The 23,007-nt window shown below is 49.1% G+C and overlaps 2 protein-coding genes across 3 annotated transcripts in view; both read right to left on the bottom strand.

Annotated features, from left to right (window-relative positions):
- The window catches only part of ric8b (RIC8 guanine nucleotide exchange factor B), a 470,590-nt gene that overhangs the window by 2,856 nt on the left and 444,727 nt on the right, over positions 1–23,007 (bottom strand). The window contains exon 11 of one of the 2 annotated variants that reach the window (XR_013498700.1): positions 12,953–12,971. The exons of the other annotated variant lie outside the window; for it this stretch is intronic. The gene's annotated coding sequence lies outside the window, so the exon portion shown is untranslated. Of the gene's footprint in view, positions 1–12,952; positions 12,972–23,007 lie in introns of those variants that run through there. 2 annotated transcript variants of the gene reach the window in all.
- The window catches only part of btbd11b (BTB (POZ) domain containing 11b), a 135,029-nt gene that overhangs the window by 44,243 nt on the left and 67,779 nt on the right, over positions 1–23,007 (bottom strand). The window contains exon 2 of the mRNA XM_078219592.1: positions 309–449. Within this exon, the coding sequence (XP_078075718.1) occupies positions 309–449 (141 nt within the window). The remainder of the gene's footprint in view (positions 1–308; positions 450–23,007) is intronic.

The raw sequence follows: 23,007 nt of genomic DNA, 5'->3' as shown, positions 1-23,007 counted from the left end.
AAATACGTGAGGTTATGGGGATAGGGCCTGGGTAAGAGTCAGTGCAGACACGGTGGGCCGAATGGCCTCCTTCTGCACTGTCAGGATTCTATGATGAATTCAATGTTTGAACAGTACGACGGTGATATTTTCTGACACCGTGCTAGTGACAAATACAACTCAAACTCTGAAATCGGAGGCTCGATGCATGAAAGGCATGTTCGCATTAATAAAGTCTCAGAAATTAAAGCATTGTTTACACACTTGTGCAGTGTGCTGGAACGGTGCGGAACGATGGAAACGCTTGAATGATTAAATTCTTTCCTTACTGAGTTCAGCAATGCTCCCCACACGAGTTACCAGTAAAGACTGCTCGATAGCTCGGAGCTCGGACTGACTATACATCGGGGTTCCCTCCGACTTGCCCATCTCCCTGTTCAGATTCAGACTCTCAGGCAGGCTCAGGATCCCTGCAGTAAAACAAAGAAGAGAATGAGACAACGCATCATCCCTCAGTCAGCACAAACAGACGCTTCCTATTACATTACCATTTTAAGAAAGCTTTAATATCCTGTACGAAAGAAGAGGACTTGAGAAAAATTCAATGTCTCCACGATAAGACAGCATCTGCTAATCTCCCAATCACTCTCTGCCTGTGTTTACTGATTCACATGGAGGTTTATAAAATCATAGAATCCCTACAGTGCAGAAGGAGGCCATTCGGCCCATCGAGTCTGCACCGAGCACAATCCCATCCAGGCTCTATCCCCATAACCCCATGCATTTACCCTAGCTAGTCCCCCTGACACTAAGGGGCAATTTAGCACGGCCAATCCACCTAACCCACACATCTTTGGACTGTGGGAAGAAACTGGAGCGCCCGGAGAAAACCCACGCAGACACGGGGAGAACGTGTAAACTCCACACAAACAGTGACCCAAGCTGGGAATCGAACCCGGGTCCCTGGCGCTGTGAGGCAGCAGTCCAAGCCCCTTTAGCCTTTCATTAAGAAAGGTGGCATTATTTTTCTTTTATTTTTTTCATGGGATTTGAGCGTTGCTGGCCGGGCCATCCCCGATTGCCCATTCCATGATTGCCCATCCCCAATTGCCTTTGAACTCAGTGTCTTGCTCGGCCGTTTCAGAGGGGCAGTTAAATGTCACCCACATTGCTGTGGCTCTGGAGTCACAGGTAGGCCAGACTGGGTTAGCATTTCCTTCCCATTAGTGAACCAGACGGTTTTTTACAACAATCGATGATGGTTTCATGGTCACCATCACGGGGGCTAGCTTTACAATTCCAGAATTATTAACTAAATTTCAATTTCACCATTTGAATGCAGAGCCAGGGCCTCTGGATTACTAGTTCAGTGAGATTGCTGCCACGCCACTGCCTCCCCGGGGAAAAACGGGTCTGAAACTTGTGTCTTAAACAATCGGGTAAAAGTGAAGACAAGAGTACGCAGGCAGAGTTAGTGAAAGTGGAATGGGGAAGTAGATTCAAGAGTCACACAACACGAAACAGTGACAGTGTGCTGCTCTACGCAGTGCCCATTGTTGGGGCCTGGAAGCCAATAGAGGAGGTTTGGATTGAACGTGGGAGTGGGATACGGGTCTAGGGATCTGGACTGTTCTGGACCATCGTTACAGAGACTGCCACAGATCTGAAACATCAAATAACTTTTACTGGACAAAAAGCCATGTCAAAGCAGAATATGGTTTCTATAATTGTCACCAACTTATAGATTCCATCAGACTATCTTAGAATCTTAGAAATCTTAGAAACCCTACAGCACAGAAAGAGGCCATTCAGCCCATCGAGTCTGCACCGACCACAATCCCACCCAGGCCCTACCCCCATATCCCTACATATTTACCCACTAATTCCTCTAACCTACACATCCCAGGACACTAAGGGCAATTTTAGCATAGCCAATCAACCTAACCCGCACATCTTTGGACTGTGGGAGGAAACCGGAGCACCCGGAGGAAACCCACGCAGACACGAGGAGAATGTGCAAACTCCACACAGACAGTGACCCAAGCCAGGAATCGAACCCAGGACCCTGGAGCTGTGAAGCAGCAGTGCTAACCACCGTGCTACCGTGCCGCCCAGATATCTAACTATTATCTCCAACTCTTTGTGTTTTACATCACTCGATCACATACACTTCTGTTACTTACACACCGTGTGTGTGTGTCTGTACATGTGTGTATGTCTGTACGTCTGTGTGTACATGTATGTATGTGTCTGTACATGTGTGCGTGTATGTGTGTGTCTGTACGTGTGTGTGTCTGTACGTGTGTGTATGTGTCTGTTCATGTGTACGTATGTGTGTCTGTACGTGTGTGTCTGTTCATGTGTACATGTGTGTGTGTCCGTACGTGTGTGTGTGTGTACGTGTGTGTGTGTGGGGGGAGGGGCAGTGGGGGGGGGGGTGGTTTGTGGGAGGAATAGTTTAATAATTAAATTTTTGGTTTTGAAAATTGTTAACTTTAGCCCTCCGATGGTTTCCTCCCCAAAATGAATTTACAAAGTCAGATCCCGCGAGTGAAGCTTTATTTTCAGCCCCCACTACAAACCTGGAAAATTCTGGGAATAGTGACAGTTCCCCACCAGCTCCAATGAGAAGGAATATCAAGAGCCTTGCATTTAATAGAGGTGAGTTCCAACGTGTTTTAAAATAGCGGGACAATCACTGGGAGCTGCTGACTGAAATATTCCAGCTCCTTGACTACTGACGAAAAGAGACATGCCGTCAAAGCTTCTCATTTTGCATTCATTAGGACAAATACAAGAAAACCAGATTTCAAAGGGAACAGTTGATGCCATATGAGAAAAGGGGCGTTGATTGGTTGGCAAGTTGGTTCTGATTGGTTGAGGCATTGCCAAGCAATTTTCTCTGCAATACTCCAAGTTTGGTATTACCAAGTGATTATTATATTTCACGTCCAGAAGTGGTGACTTCCGTTGATATTTCTGCTGCATCCACTTTCTCCCTTGTAAATGTCCGACATTTGTGCTCTGCCCCAGTCCATGCCCCTAGCGTCAACCTGTGACCCCCAAATGCCTTGTGACCCCAGATGCTGAGATACTGAAAAGCCTCGGGCTTGTAAAACTCCTGAGTGTAGATTTGGAAATGGAGAAAACTCCAGTATCCAATGCTGGAATGTGGCTATCGCAGCAAGATGATGACACACAGAGGCACACAAGCAAACTTTAACTCTGCCCGGGCTGTGAACTCACACCTCCTCATGCAATTCACAAAGTTTCTAAACTAGAATGTTTCAGGGATTCCTTCAATATTTCTCATGATCTTGTTCCATTGTCCACCCTCAATACAAGCCTTCACACCCAATGAAATAAACTCTCACCCTACCCAGAAAAACAGAGCCAAACCGGTTTATAACAACAAGGGCATTTTATGTTATGTTGGATCTTTTCAAGAGCAACTAAAGCTAATCCCACTGCCCCACCCTCTCCCCATAGTCCTGTATCAATCCCAAACTAATCCCACTGCCCCACTCTCTCCCCATAGTCCTGTATCAATCCCAAACTAATCCCACTGCCCCACCCTCTCCCCATAGTCCTGTATCAATCCCAAACTAATCCCACTGCCCCACCCTCTCCCTAAAGCCCTGTATCGATCCCAAACTAATCCCACTGCCCCACCCTCTCCCTAAAGCCCTGTATCGATCCCAAACTAATCCCACTGCCCCACCCTCTCCCTAAAGCCCTGTATCGATCCCAAACTAATCCCACTGCCCGACCCTCTCCCCATAGCCCTGTATCGATCCCAAACTAATCTCACTGCCCTGCTCTCTCCCCATAGCCCTGGAATAATCCCAAACTAATCCCACTGCCCCGCTCTCTCTTCATAGCCCTGTATAAATCGCAAACGAATCCCACTCCCCAACCCTCTTCCCAAAGCCCTGTATCAATCCCCAAACTAATACCACTGCCCCACTCTTTCCCCATAGCCCTGTATCAATCCTGAAACTAATCCCACTGCCCCACTCTCTTCCCATAGCCCTGTATCAATCCCCAAACTAATCCCACTGCCCCTGCTCTTTCCCCATAGCCCTGTAACAATCCCAAACTAATCCCACTGCCCTGCTCTCTCCCCATAGCCCTGTATCAATCCCAAACTAATCCCACTGCCCTGTTTTTTTCTGCATGGTCCTGTATATATCATCAACTTCATAATATTTATCCTAGTTTGCATAAGATGATCTGTCTCTGCTTCAACCTCACTCTGTGGCCAAACAGGCCCGGCTCAAACAACCCTCTGCGGAAATTTCCCCCAAATCTTTCACCCGGTCTTAGTGAGCATTTTAAACTGGATTGCCGGAAACGTGGTGAGTCAGGGGTGCTGAGTGAAATGGTGATATGTTTGATCAGTTTGTCAGCAAAGGTTTGCCCAGTTCATCAATGGAGAGGTCTTCCTTTAACTGTGGGATCAGAAGCTGTTTGCTCTTCGCCCCGATGCTCTGAAGGGTATTATAGAACGATGGGAGATTCTGGGACTGACTGACATTGCGACCAACAGGCTTTACTGTGAAGTGTTCAGGAAGCGAGCACAGGACAAAGTGGGCGGCGCGGTGGCACAGTGGTTAGCACTGCTGCTTCACAGCGCCAGGGACCTGGGTTCGATTCCCAGCTTGGGTCACTATCTGTGTGGAGTTTGCACATTCTCCCCGTGTCTGCGTGGGTTTCCTCCGGGTGCTCCGGTTTCCTCCCACAGTCCAAAAGATGTGCGGGCTAGGTTGATTGGCCATTCTAAAATTGCCCCTTAGTGTCCCGGGATGCATAGGTTAGAGGGATTAGTGGGTAAAAATGTAGGGATATGGGGATAGGACCTGGGTGGGATTGTGGTTGGTGCAGACTCGATGGGCCGAATGGCCTCTTTCTGCACTGTAGGGTTTCTATGATTTCTAAATACTGTCTAAAAGAATATTGCAGCTCAGCAGGTTCATACCAGCAGCTGATCCAGCGCGAGTCTTGCTGGCTTGACGTCACTGACAGGAAGACAAGATGTGGTGACTGGCAGGTGAATCACAATTTATCATCTTTGCAAACATATGGATAGGTAGGTGTGCCATTCAGAACAAACACTGGACTCACTAAAACTACTGTTTCCAGGTCTATTTTTTAAAAGGATGTTTTGTTTCACAGAAAAAAGAATGGAGTGAGGATGAAGGCTGGACATCGGAGAGGGTGAGGAAGAGAGAGAGAGAGAGAGGGTGAGTGGGGAGAGAGAGAGGGTGAGTGGGGAGAGAGAGAGGGTGAGTGGGGAGAGAGAGAGGGTGAGTGGGGAGAGAGAGAGGGTGAGTGGGGAGAGAGAGAGGGTGAGTGGGGAGAGAGAGAGGGTGAGTGGGGAGAGAGAGAGGGTGAGTGGGGAGAGAGAGAGGGTGAGTGGGGAGAGAGAGAGGGTGAGTGGGGAGAGAGAGAGGGTGAGTGGGGAGAGAGAGAGGGTGAGTGGGGAGAGAGAGAGGGTGAGTGGGGAGAGAGAGAGGGTGAGTGGGGAGAGAGAGAGGGTGAGGGGGAGAGAGAGAGGGTGAGGGGGAGAGAGAGAGGGTGAGGGGGAGAGAGAGAGGGTGAGGGGGAGAGAGAGAGGGTGAGGGGGAGAGAGAGAGGGTGAGGGGGAGAGAGAGAGGGTGAGGGGGAGAGAGAGAGGGTGAGGGGGAGAGAGAGAGGGTGAGGGGGAGAGAGAGAGGGTGAGGGGGAGAGAGAGAGGGTGAGGGGAGAGAGAGAGAGGGTGAGGGGGAGAGAGAGAGGGTGAGGGGGAGAGAGAGAGGGTGAGGGGGAGAGAGAGAGGGTGAGGGGGAGAGAGAGAGGGTGAGGGGGAGAGAGAGAGGGTGAGGGGGAGAGAGAGAGGGTGAGGGGGAGAGAGAGAGGGTGAGGGGGAGAGAGAGAGGGTGAGGGGGAGAGAGAGAGGGTGGGGGGAGAGAGAGAGGGTGGGGGAGAGAGAGAGGGTGAGTGGGGAAGAGAGGGTGAGTGGGGAGAGAGGGTGGGGGAGAGAGAGAGGGTGAGGGGGAGAGAGAGAGGGTGGGGGAGAGAGAGAGGGTGAGGGGGGAAGAGAGGGTGAGTGGGGAAGAGAGGGTGAGTGGGGAAGAGAGGGTGAGTGGGGAAGAGAGGGTGAGGGGGAGAGGGTGGGGGAGAGAGAGGGTGAGGGGTAGAGAGAGGGATCTGTGCCGTATTTCACTTGGTTTCTTCACTCGACGCAGGATGTGGGGACCAGCAGCAAAGCTGTGACCAAAGGAGAACATTCATTACAATCAAACCCAGCAATCGCTATCTGACCTCCAGATCAGAATGGGAAATTGAAACTTGCTTTGATAAAGTGCCACATTATAGACTTCCGGCAAAGAGGAAGCCCAGGGAATATAAAAGGGACAGTGATAGCCGCGATATGCAATTGGCTGACAAACTGGGAAGAGAATAGTGGTGAACGGTTGCCTTTTGTTCAGGAGGAAGGTCCACAGTGGGGATCCTCAGGAATCTGTATAAGGATCATTGCTTTCCTTCAACTATATCGTCAATAAAATTATGAGAGGCATAAATAGGGTCGACATCAGAATCTTTATCCCAGAGTTGAAATGTCGAATGCTAGGGTGACGCACACTTAAGGTGAGGGGGGGGGGGGGGGGAGTTCAGAAGAGGTGTGAGGGGCAAGTCTTTTTTTACAGAGAGAGTGGTAGGTGTCTAGAACGCGCTGCCAGGGGTGGTGGTGGAGGCAGATACGATCGGGGCGTTTAAGGGGCTTTTAGATAAGCACATGAATATGCAAGGAATGGATGGATATGGACCAAGGGCAGGCAGAAGGGATTAGTTTAATTTGGTGTCATGTTCAGCACAACATGGAGGGCCGAAGGGCCTGTTCCTGTGCTGTTCTATATTAATGACCTAGACTTGAGTGCGCAGGGCGCAATTTCAAAACGTGCAGAAGGCTCAAAATTTGGAACTATTGTGTTCTGCGAGGTGGACGGCGATTGGCTTCAAGAGAACTTGGACAGGCCGACACGTGGTGGATGAAACTAAAGACAGAAAAATGAGGTTCCCTTCCCTAAACTGACATTTGTGAGCAAGAACAACTAATCAACAGATTTGTAATCGGATCCAAGTTCTTTACAAAAGCAAAACACAGCTGATGCTGGAAATCTGAAGTAGAAACAGATAAAGGAGGAAACACTCAGCAGGTCAGGCAGCATCTGTGGAGGAAGAAATAGAGTTAATGCTTGAATTCATGACCTCTGGATTATTAGTCCAGTAATAGAATGTCTATACCACTAAACAGAGCTTCTTGGCATTGCCATATAGACCAGCTCCTGTGCCCATTGCTACCCGTCACTAACAAACAATGGCCTTGACACAGAGATATCAACAACTGTTACATAAGCATTAAAAGATCATGGATGAATTAGCACTGGTTTTTGCAGACAATGTAGCTGAGAGTATCACATTTCAGTCATTCTCTGGTCACAAGAACAAGAGTCGAGATCAAATGCAGTCTTCAGGTGAAGCAGGGTTAGAGGACATGGGGACAATTATGGGGACTCTCACCAACTTTTATCGACGCACCGTAGGACGCACTCTCTCTGGTTGTGTCACAGCTTGGTCTGGCTCCTGCTCTGTCCAAGACCGCAAGGAACTACAAAAGGTCGTGGATGTAGCCCAATCCATCACGCAAACCAGCCTCCCATCCATCGACTCTGTCTACACTTCCCGCTGTCTCGGAAAAGCAGCCAGCATAATTAAGGACCCCCACGCACCCCGGACATTCTCTCTTCCACCTTCTTCCATCGGGAAAAAGATGCAAAAGTCTGAGGTCACGTACCAACCGACTCAAGAACAGCTTCTTCCCTGCTGCTGTCAGACTTTTGAATGGACCTACCTCGCATTAAGTTGATCTTTCTCTACACCCTAGCTATGACTGTAACATTACATTCTGCACTCTCTTGTTTCCTTCTCTATGAACGGTATGTTTGTCTGTATAGCATGCAAGAAACAATACTTTTTACTGTATGTTAATACATGCGACAATAATAAATCAGATCAAAAAGAAATTAGACCAGGACACTCAGATGTAATTCAGACCTCATCCCAAAGCCCTAAATCCTGACTTTAGTTTTATATTGTCAATGTCCGTATTGGGCAGCACGGTGGCACAGTGGTTAGCACTGCTGCCTCACAGTGCCAGGGACCCGGATTTAATTCCGGCCTTGGGTGTCTGTCTGTGTGAAGTTTGCACATTCTCCCCATCTCTGTGTGGGTTTCCTCAGGGTGCTGCGATTTCCTCCCACAGTCCAAACATGTGCAAGTTAGGATTGGCCATGCTAAATTACCCCTTAGTGTCAGGGGGATTAGACAGGTAAAAAAACATGGGGTTACGTATACAGGGCCTGGGTAGGATTGTTCTTGATACAGGCTCGATGGGCTGAAAAGCCTCCTTCTGCACTATCGGGATTCTACGATTTATAATACAATCTTTCTATGTAAACTTGTCACGCTGTAATGACACCCTCCCACCAATAATGGCAGTGAAGTTCCTACATATAGATAGAATTGAGAGAGAATCCCTACAGTGGAGAAGGAGGCCATTCCGCCCATCCAGCCTGCACCGACAACAGTCCCACCCAGGCTCTATCCCCGTAACCCCACGTATTTACCCTGCTAATCCCCTGAGACTAAGGGGCAATTTAGCATGGCCAATCCACCCAACCCGCACATCTTTGGAGTGTGGGCGGAAACTGGAGCACCCGGAGGAAACCCACGCAGACACGGGGAGAACGTGCAGACTCCACACAGACAGTTACCTGAGGCCAGAATTGAACACGGATCCCCGGCGCTGTGAGGCAGCGGTGCTAACCACTGAGCCACCCGATGTTAGCTAGTAATTACAGCGTGAGCACTTTATACCATAAATGCAAGAATTCATAATGGTGAAAATTGTATATGCATTTATTACAAGAAGCAGCAGTACACTTAAGAAGTACTTCATTGGTGGTAAAGTGCTTTGGGATGTTTACAGTCAAGGAAGATATTTTTGTTTTGTATTTTTTTAATTTCCAATGCAAGGTTTTAACATTAATTATGATTAATTAATAACTGACGCTTCCAATATTGCTTTTTTGGGGACTGATGGTTAAATTAACAAAAGTCAGCGGGAAAATATCGAGTTCTTCACTCAGCCTCTTCCACGTTTATTAAAATAAATCTAAAGTTCTTGGTCTGTGTGGTTAGACTGTGGTTCTATGCCAAATGAAAAATAAATCTCAGTCAACAACATCACAAACCACATGAAAAGTGGATGGGTACGGGATGTTTGTAGCCTGGATTTCAACTCTCGTCTTCAAATGGCTCCTCCAGGGTACTCCCAGTGGGTGTGTCCACAGCTTACTTTGTTTTATTTGGCATTCAACCAGTTCAGACAGCTAAAATCTTTTAGCAGGCAGCGCAGAGCACTGAGAGTTCAGATCAAACTCTGTGCCGCACTTACAGCTGTGTCACATTCACAGACTCCAGCTCAGACACCCCACACACATTCCCACAAATTCCAGCTTCTTCTGGGTTCCAGTCAACTCAGAGAAACTAGGGGATTTTCACTTCATTGCAGTGTTAATGTAAGCCTACTTGTGACCCTAAAGTTTTAAAGTAAAGTTTATTTATTAGTGTCATAAGTAGGCTTACATTAACACTGCAATGAAGTTACTGTGAAAATCCCCTAGTCGCCACACTCCGGCACCTGTTCGGGTACACTGAGGGAGAATTTAGCACGGCCAATGCACCTCACCAGCACGTCTTTCAGACTGTGGGAGGAAAACAAAGCAGCCGGAGAAAACCCACGCAGACATGGGGAGAATGTGCAAACCACACAGACTGTGACCCAAGCCAGGAATCGAACCCGGGCCTGTGGCGCTGTGAGGCAGCAGTGCTAACTAATAAAAAACAAAACAAAAACTAACTTCGGAACAGAAAATGATGATAAAAAGCACTCGAGCAGTCAGGCAACAGCTGTGGAGGGAAACACAGTTTTAATTCTGCTTCTCTCACTGCAGATGCTGCCTGACCTGCTGAAACTGCAAGAAACTACAAAAGGTCGTGAATGTAGCCCAATCCATCACGCAAACCAGCCTCCCATCCATTGACTCTGTCTACACTTCCCACTGCCTCGGCAAAGCAGCCAGCATAATTAAGGACCCCCGCGCACCCCGGACATTCTCCTTTCTACCTTCTTCCGTTGGGAAAAAGATACAAAAGTCTGAGGTCACGTACCAACCGACTCAAGAACAGCTTCTTCCCAGCTGCTGTCAGGCTTTTGAATGGACTTATCTTGCATTAAGTTGATCTTTCTCTACACCCTAGCTATGACTGTAACACTACATTCTGCATTCTCTCCTTTCCTTCTCTATGAACGGTATGCTTTGTCTGTATAGCGCACAAAAACAATACTTTTCACTGTATGTTAATACAGGTGACAATAATAAATTAAATTAAATCAAATGAGTATTTCCAGTTATTTCGGATTTCCTGCACCTGCAGTATTCTGGTTTTGTTCCAGTTTGTGAAAGTGTGTGGATCACAGAGTGAAGCTTCAGTGACTCAAGTCAAGATGTGTACTAAATCTCAAAGGACTGCACCAAGATAGGTTTGCATTTTATACAGCACCATTCTTGACTGTAGGATGTCACAACGCACTTCACAACCAGTACCTTTGAGGTGTAATTGCTGTTGTTATACAGCAGTCAATTTGTGCACAGCAAGCTCCCACAGTCAGCAATGATCAGATTATCTGTTTTAGTGTTGACTGGAGGGAAATTATTGGGCAGAGCACAGGAGATGACTCCCTTGTTCATTTTTTTTAAATTCGTTCATGGGATGTGGGCGTCACTGGCTAGGCCAGCACTTGTTGCCCATCTCTAATTGCCCTTAAGGAAATGGTGGTGAGCCCGCCTTCTTGAACCGCTGCAGACCCTGAGGTGTAGGTACACCCACAGTGCTGTTAGGGAAGGAGTTCTAGGATTTAGAGCCAGGGACAGTGAAGGAACGGCGATATATCTCCAAGTCAGGGTGGTGTGCAAGTTGGAGGGGAACTTGCAGGTGGTGGTGTTCCCATTTATCTGCCACTCTTGTCCTTCTAGGTGAAAGCAATGATGGGTTTGGAAGCAGCTGTCAAAAGGGATTCTTTATATAATGGACACGGGATCACTAATGCCCACCTTAAAGGCAGGAGGAGTTTTCATCAAAAAGACAACACCTCTGACAGTGCAGCACTCCCTACTGGAGCATCAACCCTCCTGGCTTTTGACTGTGAGGAGTGGGACTCGAACTCACAACCCTCTGGTCCAAAAATGACAGTGCTGTTTCAGAGCTACGGTTAACATCTCAGTGAAGTTGAAAGAGAAACAGGAACATGGAGCAGAGAGGATTATAATATTTCTGGACAACGAGTCAGAGCAATTGACAATGACACTGATCATTATCAAACACGCAAAATAACAATTGTCTGCAGCATTGAGCCGGGGGGGGAAGGTGGGGGGGAGAGGGTGGTGGGGGGGGGAGAGGGTGGTGGGGGGGGGAGAGGGTGGTGGGGGGGGGAGAGGGTGGTGGGGGGGGGGGGGGGGGGGAGAGGGTGGTGGGGGGGAGAGGGTGGTGGTGGCTCACAGCCTGAATGCCAGGAGTGCAACCGAGTGATACCCCAAGAGAGCAAGCTTCCTTCCAGCAATAAAATGGGGAAATTTCCCCTAAATGTAAGCTTTCAGTTTGGGATCTTGGCACCCCAGAGAGTACCAAGTGGGTAACACCACATCCCCAAGATCACCAGATTCCCACCAGAGTTCCGTATATTTTTCCCAATTTGTTGCTCAGAGCTCAGCACGGTGGCACAGTGGTCAGCACTGCTGCCTCACAGCTCCAGGGACCTGGGTTCGATTCATGGCTTGGATCACTTTCTGTGTTCTCCCCGTGTCTGCGTGGGTTTCCTCCGGGTGCTCCAGTTTCCTCCGACAGTCCAAAGATGTGCGGGTTAGGTTGATTGGCCATGTTAAATTGTCCATAGTGTCCCGAGATGTGTAGGTCAGAGGGATTAGCGGGTAAATATGCGGGGTTGTGGTGATAGGGCCTGGGTGGGATTGTTGTCGGTATAGACTTGATGGGCCGAATGGCCTCCTTCTGCACTGTAGGGTTTCTATGAGGTTAGTTTTGTTGCTGTTTACTTATGGGGGGGAGGGGCAGAAAGTTTTATATTTGTTCATTTGGGCAGCCCCATAAGAAAATAATATATAGTTTGGAATAAAGGCAGAAAGTGCTGGAAATGCTCAGCAGGTCTGGCAGCATCTGTGAATAAAGAAACCGAGTCAACCCCGAGTTCAACGTGATTCTTCTGCGGAGCTGAATCATTTTGGACTCGAAACGTTGGGTGGAATTTTCCTGTCCCGCCCGCCGTGGGAATCGTAGCAGGCGGGACAGGAAGTTTGACAGCGATCTAAAGGTCCATTGACCTCCGGTGGGAATTTCCTATCTTAGGGCGCACGCGGCTGGAAAATCTCACCTTTCATCTCTGTTTCTCTCTCTGCAGATGCTGCCAGACCTGCTGAGTGTTACCAGTACCGTCTATTTTCACTCCAGATTTCCAGCATCCACAGTACGAGTGTGGAATTGTTGTGTCAACGTTTAGACAATAATATACTTTTTTTTAAAAAGTTTTTACTCCATTGCTAAATTTACAAAGTCAATGCGCAGAGTGGACCGGGTAAAACCAAACCCATCACCTTGCTGCCTTCAAAAACCAAATTCAATTCATGGTCCCACAAGAGAGACAAACAAGATCCAAGCTGACAGAATAAGACATTGCGCCCAATCTTAGGCTTGATCTGACGCTTGATCACAGAATCATAGAACCCTACAGTGCAGAAGGAGACCATTCAGCCCATCGAGTCTGCACCGACCACAATCCCACTCATGCCCTATCCCCATAACCCCATGCATTTACCCTAGCTGGTCCCCCTGACACTAAGGGGCAATTTAGCATAGCCAATCCACCTAACCCACATATCTTTGGACTGTGGGAGGAAATCGGAACAGCGGAGGAAACCCACGCAGACACGGGGAGAATGTGCAAACTCCACACAGACAGTGACCCAAGCCAGGATCGAACCCGGGACCCTGGAGCTGTGAGGCAGCAGTGCTAACCACTGTGCTACCGTGATCCGAGTCAAAAGGCCGAGAAGCGATTTGGGGTCATTTCTCACAGTGTAAGAGCTGCCTGAATCATAGATTTCCTACAGTGCAGAAAGAGGCCATTTGGCCCATCGAGCCTGCACCGACCACAATCCCACCCAGGCCCTATCCACGTAACCCCACATATTTACCTTGCTAATCCCCCTGACACTAGGATCAATTTAGCATGGCCAATCAACCTAACCCGCACATCTTGGATTCTGGTCTGACTCTCTCCAACAGACTCATGGATTCAAAGATGACAGCCTGATAAACAGCCTGGGGCGGCACGGTGGCACAGTGGTTAGCACTGCTGCCTCACAGTGCCAGGGCTCCTGTCTGTGTGGAGTTTGCACACTCTCCCCGTGCCTGTGTGGGTTTCCTCCCACAGTCCAAAGGTGTGCGGGTTAGGTCGATTGGCCATGTTAAATTGACCCTAGTGTCAGGGGGATTAGCAGGGTAAATGCATTGGCTTACGGGAATAGGGCCTGGGTGGGATTGTGGTCGGTGCAAACCCGATGGGCCGAATGGCCTCCTTCTGCACTGTACAGATTCTATGATTCTACCTTCAAAACAGAGACTGTTCAATTTAAAGACATTAAAGTTCATAAAGGGTTGCCAACCAAAGCTATATTTGAACAAATGACACAAAGTCGCTTATATTTAAATGAGATTATACAGATTGGAGGATCTGGGGCAATACCGTGGTGGGGGTGGAGTAAGCTGTGGGAAAGAGACGTTGGAGCTACGGGGGAACCACATTTAATGAAATTCAGGAGAGGAATGGGGCAGAATGGGAATTGTTATTTAGTTCCTTACAGAATGATCCCACTTTTAAGAAACTTGCTGCTGATTTGTGTTGGGGCTAAAGGAACAATATTCATGATAGAACGCGAGAGTGAATGCAAACACAACCCCAAGCGCAGAGTGTTTAATAGGGAAGGGGAGTGCGGAGGGGTGTGAAGCAGGGTAATGGGGGGAGATTGTGGGAGAGGCAGGAAGGCTGGGCTGGGTTAAACCAACATGGTGTCCGCTTTCCCATAGCTTTCACTTTGTGTTGTACTGATTTGCAATGTTCAGGCCTGACAGGGTCAAACTGGGGTCTCTCATTTGCATTTTAGGGAAATGGTACAGTTATCGCTTTTCATCGAATCATCCCGGAAAGAAACGGTGCTTCATTCACAATGAATGTAGTGTCAAAATATCACGGCTCGATCTCGCAGGGCTAGTCCTAACACACAGGCTGCATTAATCTCTTAGTGTTCCTTCTGTGACAAACAGAAGTCAGGAATCTTCATCTGTCACTAAGCTAGTGATTGGCACCCATCAAAACGGAACATGAAAGCAGGCATGTTCCACATCCTACGATCCACCATTGTCTCCCCTATATTATTCGACCAAGGCATTTAATACTCAACGAGTGGATTTTTTTTTTTAAGTTCATTCATGGGACATGGGCGTCAAAGGCTGGACCAGCATTTATTGCCCATCCCTAGTTGCCCGAGGACAGTTGAGAGTCAACCACATTGCTGTGGCTCTGAAGTCACATGTAGGCCAGACCAGGTAAGGACGGCAGATTTCCTTCCCTAAAGGACATTAGTGAACCAGATGGGTTTTTCCAATAATCGACAATCAGTAGATTCTTAATTCCAGATTTTTTAAAAATTGAATTCAAATTCCACCATCTGCCGTGGCGGGATTCGAACCCGGGGTCCCCAGGACATTAGCTAAGTTTCTGGATTAATAGTCTAGCGATAATACCACTCAGTCATTGCCTCCCCTGTGAGAGGAGGTGCTGTTCAAAAGAGAGATGGAGTTTATCAGTTGATGTCTGTGTTTCTGCTGTCCATGTGAATTCCGGTGAAGAGGTTTAACAGGGAATGTGTCACGAGATCTTCTATTTAAGACGGAGATGAGGAGGAATTTGCTCAGAGTGGTTTCGTGTTTGGAATTCCCCCCCCGCCAGACAGCAGTGGAGTCTATGGCTGACTGAATATGTTCAAGGCTGAGATAAACAGATTTCTTTATGGATAAGGGGGTTGAAGATTATGGGGGTAGACAGGGAAGTGGAGTTGAGATCACAATCGGATTAGCCATGATCACATCGAATGGCAGCACAGGCTCTAGGGGCCGAATGGCCTACTCCTGGTCCTATTCTTGATAATCTTATATTCTTATGTCCTAACCAAGCTGTAGTACAGCATGCCATTTCCCATGACAAGACTCCCATCATCATCCAAGACAGGGAGACACCACATCATGTTTCTAAATAGCCACAACTCTTCATTTGATTGATATATTGTGATTGATGACACAATAAACATCTGCTGTAAAATCAGTACCTCAGGAGCAGATTCATACTCGGTACAAGAGAAGGGTTCCATCAGTTTAAAGATGGGAAACAATATGTTTGAGTAAGAGAGTGGAAGGGAAGGAGAGGGGGGGGGGGGTGGAAGGGGGGGAAAGGAGAAAGGGGGAAGGAGAGAGGAGGGGGGTAAAGGAGAGAAGGAGGGGAAGGAGAAGAGAGAGAAAGAGAGGGAGGGAAGGAGAGAGGGGGGGGGAGAAGGAGAAGAAACAGAGGAGGGGAAAGAGAAGAGAGAGAGAGGGAGGGAGGGAAGAAGGGGGGACGGGGAGGAGGGAGAGGGAGGGGGAGGTGGGGAGGTGGGGAGGGGGGGGAGGGGGGAGGGGGGGGGGAGGGGGGGAGGGGGGGGAGGGGGGTGAGGGGGGGAGGGGGGGAGGGGGGGAGGGGGGGAAGGGGAGGGGGAGGGGGGAGGGGGGGAAGGGGGGGAGGGGAGGGAGGGGGAGGGAGAAGGGAGGGGGAGGGGGGAGGGAGGGGGAGGGGGAGGGAGGGGAGGGGGGAGGGAGGGGGAGGGGGGAGGGAGGGGGGAGGAGGGGGAGGGAGGGGAGGGAGGGGAGGGGGGAGGGAGGGGAGGGGGGAGGGAGGGGGAGGGGGGAAGGGAGGGGAGGGGGGAAGGGAGGGGAGGGGGAAGGGGGGGGGGAGGGGGGGAAGGGAGGGGGGGGGAAGGGAGGGGGGGGAAGGGAGGGGGGGGAGGGGAGGTGGGGGAAGGGAGGGGGGGGGGAAGGGAGGGGGGGAGGGAGGGGGGGGGAAGGGGAGGGGGGGGGAAGGGAGGGGGGGGAGAGGGAGGGGGTGAAGGGAGGGGGGGGAAGGGAGGGGGGGGAAGGGAGAGGGGGGAAGGGAGGGGGGGGAAGGGAGGGGGGGAAGGGGAGGGGGGAAGGGAGGGGGGAAGGGAGGGGGGAAGGGAGGGGGGAAGGGAGGGGGGAAGGGAGGGGGGAAGGGAGGGGGAAGGGAGGGGGGAAGGGAGGGGGGGAAGGGAGGGGGGAAGGGAGGGGGGAAGGGAGGTGGGGAAGGGAGGGGGGAAGGGAGGGGGGGAAGGGAGGGGGGAAGGGAGGGGGGGGAAGGGAGGGGGGAAGGGAGGGGGGAAGGGGGAGGGGAGAAGGGGGAGGGGGGAGGGGAGGGGGAGGGGGAGGGGGGCGGGGGAGGGGAGGGGGGGGCGGGGAGGGGGAGGGAGGGGGAGGGAGGGGGAGGGAGGGGGGGGGAGGGGGAGGGAGGGGAGGGAGGGGGAGGGAGGGGGAGGGAGGGGGAGGGAGGGGGAGGGAGGGGGGGGAGGGGAGGGAGGGGGAGGGAGGGGAGGGGAGGGAGGGGAGGGAGGGGGAGGGGGGGGAGGGAGGGAGGGAGGGGGAGGGAGGGAGGGAGGGGGAGGGAGGGAGGGAGGGGGAGGGAGGGAGGGAGGGAGGGAGGGGGGGAGGGAGGGAGGGAGGGGGTGGGAGGGAGGAGGGGGAGGAGGGAAGGAGGGAGGGGGAGGGAGGGAGGAAGGGAGGGAGGGGGAGGGAGGGAGGGGAGGGGAGGGAGAAGAGTGAAAGAGGAGGAAGGCGATTAGGAAGGAAATACTAGGGAGCGGAGTCTTTGGTTTGGATCAAACAGGGCAATAATTTTCTGTCCATCGCTTGGTGTGACAGAACTTGGATCTTGCTGAAAAGAGAGACATGTTGCTGAAGTTTTTATCTTGCACTCATCTGGACTAACACAATACCACCAAATTCCAAACAATCAATTTATTATACAGGAGAAATGGGTGCTGATCGGCAAGTCAATGCAGCAAAGTCCTGATGAATGCAAGATTAAAAACTTTGACAACATGACCCTCTCTTCCCGCAATATTTAATCACAAAATGGAGGAAGAATTCTGTCATTGACACAAATGAGTCAAACAGCAGAGGAGGAAGTTATTCCACAGCTGGCATCTCTGGGTCCAGCTCCTTGGACTAAACTGACAAGTCCCCTTCCCTAACCCTCTCCTCCTCCTCATTCTTTTAACTCACACCTTAAACCCGACCTCTTTGACGAAACCTTTGGTTATCTGCCCCGATTATCTCCTTACGTGGCTCTGTCATATTCTGTTGAGTAACGCACCAGTCAAGCACCTACCATATTAAAGCCGCGAAGAGATGGGAGATACGGTGGGATAGTGGTAATGTCACTGGACTGGTGACCCAGAGGCTCAGGCTCATGCACTGGGGGACAGGGGTCCAAATCCTACCATGGCAAGTGCTGGAATTTAAATTCAATTATTAAAAATCAATTAAAAGCCAGTCTCAGTAATCATGACCATTGTTGTAAAAGCCCATCTGGTTCACTAATGTTCTTTAGGGAAGGAAATCTGCCATCCTTACCCGGTCTGGCCTACATGTGACTCCAGAGCCACAGAATTGTGGTTGACCCTTAAATGCCCTCTGAAATGACCTAGCGAGACACTCAGTTGTATCAAACAGCTAAGGATATGTAGACAATGGAGGGCGTGCAAATGAAGGCGGACCAATCCTTTGGATGGCAGGATTGTTATTGGAGGGTAGGTTGAGGAGACTGGGTATGTTTTGCCAGAGTTTACAAAATTCATACAGGGTTCGACAGGGTCGATGCAGGAAGGAAGTTTCCCTGGTGGGGGAGCCTGGAATCAGAGAGTCCAGTCTCAGAGTAAGAGGGAGATCATTCAGGACTGAGGTGAAGATGAATTCCCTCGGAGAGTGGTGAATCTTTGGAATTCTCTTCTCCAGGAGCGCTGTGGGAGGCTCGGTCATTCAGTACGTCCAAAGCAGAGCTCGAGAGATTTCTAGATACCCGTGACATCATGGGATAGTGTGAGGAACTGGCACTGGGATAGAAGATCAGCTACGATCACATTAGAGGGAGCTGTCTCGAGGGGCAGAATGGCCTCCTCCTGCTCCGAAGCCTGGCTGTCGAGGTTCAGGAAGGCAGCTCCCCATCACCTTCTCCAGTGTGATAAATACTGGCCCAACCAGTGCTGCTCAGATCTGCGGACAAACAATAATACAAATGCAGGGTGATAAAAGCAAATCACTGCAGATGCTGGGATCTGAAACAAAAACATTAAATGCTGGAAAATCTCCGCGGAGCTGATAGCGTCTGTGGAGAGAGAACAGAGCTTAGTCATCCTGACTCAAAAAGTTAGCTCCGTTCTCTCTCTCTCCCCGTAGATGCTGTCAGACCTGCTGAGATTTTCCAGCATTTTCTGTCCATATAAACGCACATTGCTGCCTGATGTTTTTTTTGTGTTTTCTCTCTGCGGCAGTGTCCTCAGCTTTGGTTTCTGTGGGGGGTTTGTCTGGGGTTATTTCGCTCTGCTGTCAGGGGGGGGGGGAAAGAGTAGACAATCCCCAGACAATTTGCGTGTTATCGTCACTGCCTTTGGGGTGTAAGGTTTTCAAAAATTACAGTAATCATGAACAACTTTGTGGTAACTCACACCGTGAGTCAACCACTAAACATAGGGCTGAGCGAAAGATTAGTTTAATTGTTGTGAAGTTATTTAACACCAGAAAATCCTCTGCTTGATTTCCAAATAGCTGTCTTCAGGATTCAGAACGGTTCTGACGATTTAAGCTAACTGGTCAGTGAGGTGTTACTAACAGAGTATTCTAGTTAAATGGAAGTACTGTCGCTCCGAATCTTACTCTGCTGCCCTTTTCCAGATATATATTTATTTCAATTTTAAAAGGAGTTCTGCTTTACCTATGCTCCCAGACCAGACATCCCATATCCTCACAAACCTCTGAATAAATAAAAAAGTCCTTAGCTCACTGGAGTGTGGGATTAATTAGATAACTCCTTCATAGAACTGGCAGGGACAAAATGGGCTGAATGGCCTCCTTGCTGTGCTGTCAGAGTTTACAAATCACTCCAATCAGCTAGCAAAGATTTTCTAGCAACCTTATTAAGGTCCATCATAATCTTAAACACCTTACTACAGGGTATGTACGAGTTGGGGGGAGGGGGTGGTTATTGGGCATCTAGACTCAGATCGTTTCTTATACCCCCATTTTGTATTTTCCCCTTTGCCAGTCCTGATGTTGAGGGCACCGGGTGCAGTTTTTGAGGGTTGGGGTAAGTCTGGCATTAGCCTCCCTCAGGAAACAGCAAGAAGTCTCACAACACCAGGTTAAAGTCCAACAGGTTTATTTGGAATCACGAGCTTTCAGAGCCCTGCTCCTTCATCAGGTTGTGCCCACCCCAGGCCAACGCTGGCATCTCCACATCATCCCTCAGGAGAGAATGGCATTGGCTCCAGCTGTACTCTTAATGTGGGCACCTACCAATGGCAGGTTAACTCAGTGACTCCCCCTCGTCTCTGGAGAGTTCCAGATCTGCACAGAGATTGTGGACTATTAATCTAGGGGACCCAGGGTAATGCTCTGGGGACCCGGCTTTGAATCCCATTGCAGCAGATCACAAAATTTGAACCCAATAAAAACCTGGAACCAAACGTCTAATGATGACCAGGAATCGATTGTCGTAAAAACCCATCTGGTTCACGAATGTCCTTGAGCAAAGGAAATCTGCCGTCCTTACCCGGTCTGGCCTACATGTGACTCCAGAACCACAGCAATGTGGTTGACTCTCAACTGCCCTCTGAACAGGGGCAATTAGGAATGGGCAATAAATGTTTGCCCACGTCCCATGAACAAATAAGAAATATCTGTACAATCCCACGATAGGTTTTAAGGGCCAGTGCTCTGCCCACCTATAAACCAATGGCTTGCACACGATTCGCAATATCTCTCTTGTTTTTGAATTTTCTGCTTCTATTTATAAAACCCAGGCTCCTGCACACAGTTTAACGCGATTACATAAACTTGTTCTTCAGTTCCTCAATTGCTGAACTCATTTCAAGATTATCCCAGTCAGGATTATTTTATCTTGCTCCCAGAATTGAATTTTAGATGGAATTTAGCTGCTTGCCAAACTATCTGAGCTCCCAAAGTCACTCACAGCCCCTGAAGAGTTAACCATTTTGCTATTTTTACGGCTGCTGGAAATATTTATCCAACTTTCCCATAAAAGATGTGACGACCTCTGCCACAACCGCTCCCATGGCAAAGCTCCAAACACCCTCTCAACATAAAACATCCTCCCAACCTCTCTCCTTATTCTCATACAGCAGTTTCGCATTACCAGCCCTCATTACCCATTCACCAGCTAGACAACATTGTTTTTCTCCTCTTCACTCTATCAGCACCCTTCCTAACAAATCCCAGCGTAACCTGTGCTCTCGTGGCTGCAGCTGCAATACCCCAAGTCTGTCATAGGGACAGGAGGCGGCCATTTGGCCCTCTACAGCCTGTTCCGTGCCAGTGGGACTGCGGCTGATCTGGGTTCCCAAACCCCATATTGCTCCGTATCCCTCAATCCCTCCAGTTAACAAAAATCCATCATTCTCGTGTTTAAAATTTACATTTCAGCCCCCTTTGTAAATCTAATGTCTGCTCTCTGTGGATTTAATGGCCTTTTTATAACAGTGTCCAGAACGCTACCCACTAACTTTAGACTAACTACTTTCCTTCATAGTTACTTACTCTTGCACTCAATGCCCCCGTTTAATAAACCCCAAATGTCTCACTGTCAGACAGTCATAGAAGTTTACTGCATGAAAACAGGCCCTTCGGCCCAACTTGTCCACGCCCCTTTTTTTAACCCCTACGCTCGTCCTAATTGCCCACATTTGGCCCATATCCCTCGATGCCCATCTTACCCATGTAACTGTGTAAATGCTTTTTAAAAGACAAAATTGTACCCGCCTCTACTACTACCTCTGGCAGCTTGTTCCAGACACTCGCCACCCTGTGTGTGAAAAAATTGCCCCTCTGGACCCTTTTGTATCTCTCCCCTCTCACCTTAAACCTATGCCCTCTAGTTTTAGACTCCCCTACCTTTGGGAAAAGATATTGACTATCTAGCTGATCTATGCCCCTCATTATTTTATAGACCTCTATAAGATCACCCTTCAGCCTTCTACGCTCCAGAGAAAAAAGTCCCAGTCTATTCAGCCTCTCCTTATAACTCAAACCATCAAGTCCCGGTAGCATCCTAGTAAATCTGTCCATCCACACCTTCAATGCATTTCCAGTGAATGCATTTTCTTGTTCCTTGTTTTATTCCTGAACTGCATCACCTCGTGTTCAAATAATATGTATTTGCATCTGACCGCCACTTTCCATAAACACGTCTGTTTCCCTGAAATCTTTCCTAGTCTTCCCATTGTTTGCCAAAACTACCTCCTATTGCTACCATCTTATTCTGAGATTGTGTTCCTCTGAAGTAGAGGGTCCAGAACTTTGCCCCCCTCTGGTTTGCCACTTCCACTCTTTCTACATCCAACATCATTGAAGTCCAATTGGACTGCAGCGGGTCAAGATGGGGCTCACCATCACCTTCTCAAGAGTAATGAAGGATGGACGATAAATGCTGGCCCTTAAATTTTGTTCCTTCCTCAGAGTTACAAAGCCAACGTTCAGAGTGGACGGGGCAAGCCTTTAATCCATCTCCTTGCTCCAAAAACCAATTCAAATTCAATCCAATTCATGGTCCCCCACAAGAGATATATACAGGATCCAAGCTGACAAGAACAGGCATCGCACCTGGCCCCAGGTTTGATCCTATGCTGGATCCTAGCCAAAAGGCCAAAAACCAACATTCTAATCATGGTAGAACTTTTCCTGTTGCATCTGTTGACAAGCCATGTCTGAATTCATATAGATTTTGATTTGATTTATTATTGTCACATGTATTAGCATACAATGAAAAATATTGTTTCTTGCGCACTATACAAAGCATACCGTTCATAGAGAAGGAAAGGAGAGGGTGCAGAATGTAGTGTTAGTCATAGCTAGGGAGTAGAAAAAGATCAACTTAACGCAAGGTAGCTCCATTCAAAAGTCTGACGGCAGCAGGGAAGAAGCTGTTCTTGAGTCGGTTGGTACGTGATCTCTGACTTTTGTATATTTTTCCTGACAGAAGGAGGTGGAAGAGAGAATGTCCGGGGTGCGTGGGGTCCTTAATTTTGCTAGCTGCTTTGCTGAGGCAGCAGGAAGTGTAGACAGAGTCAATGGATGGGAGGCTGGTTTGCGTGATGGATTGGGCTACATTCAGGACCTTTATAGTTTCTTCCGGTCTTGGGCAGAGCAGGAGCCGTACCAAGCTGTGATACAACCAGAAAGAATGCTTTCTATGGTGCATCTGTAAATGTTGGTGGGAGTCGTAGCTGATATGCCAAATTTCCTTAGTCTTCTGAAAAAGTAGAGGCATTGGTGGGCTTTCTTAGCTATAGTGTCGGCATGGAGGGGACCAGGACAGGTTATTGGTGATCTGGACACCTAAAAACTTGAAGCTCGCGACCCTTTCTACTTCATCCCCGTTGATGTAGACAGGGGCATGTTCTCCTCTACACTTCCTGAAGTCGATGACTATCTCCTTTGTTTTGTTGGCATTGAGGGAGA

Source organism: Mustelus asterias, chromosome 9 (genome assembly GCF_964213995.1).
Source record: "Mustelus asterias chromosome 9, sMusAst1.hap1.1, whole genome shotgun sequence".
In the NCBI taxonomy this organism is placed as follows: domain Eukaryota; kingdom Metazoa; phylum Chordata; class Chondrichthyes; order Carcharhiniformes; family Triakidae; genus Mustelus; species Mustelus asterias.
This window is presented reverse-complemented; position numbering and strand designations above follow the sequence as displayed.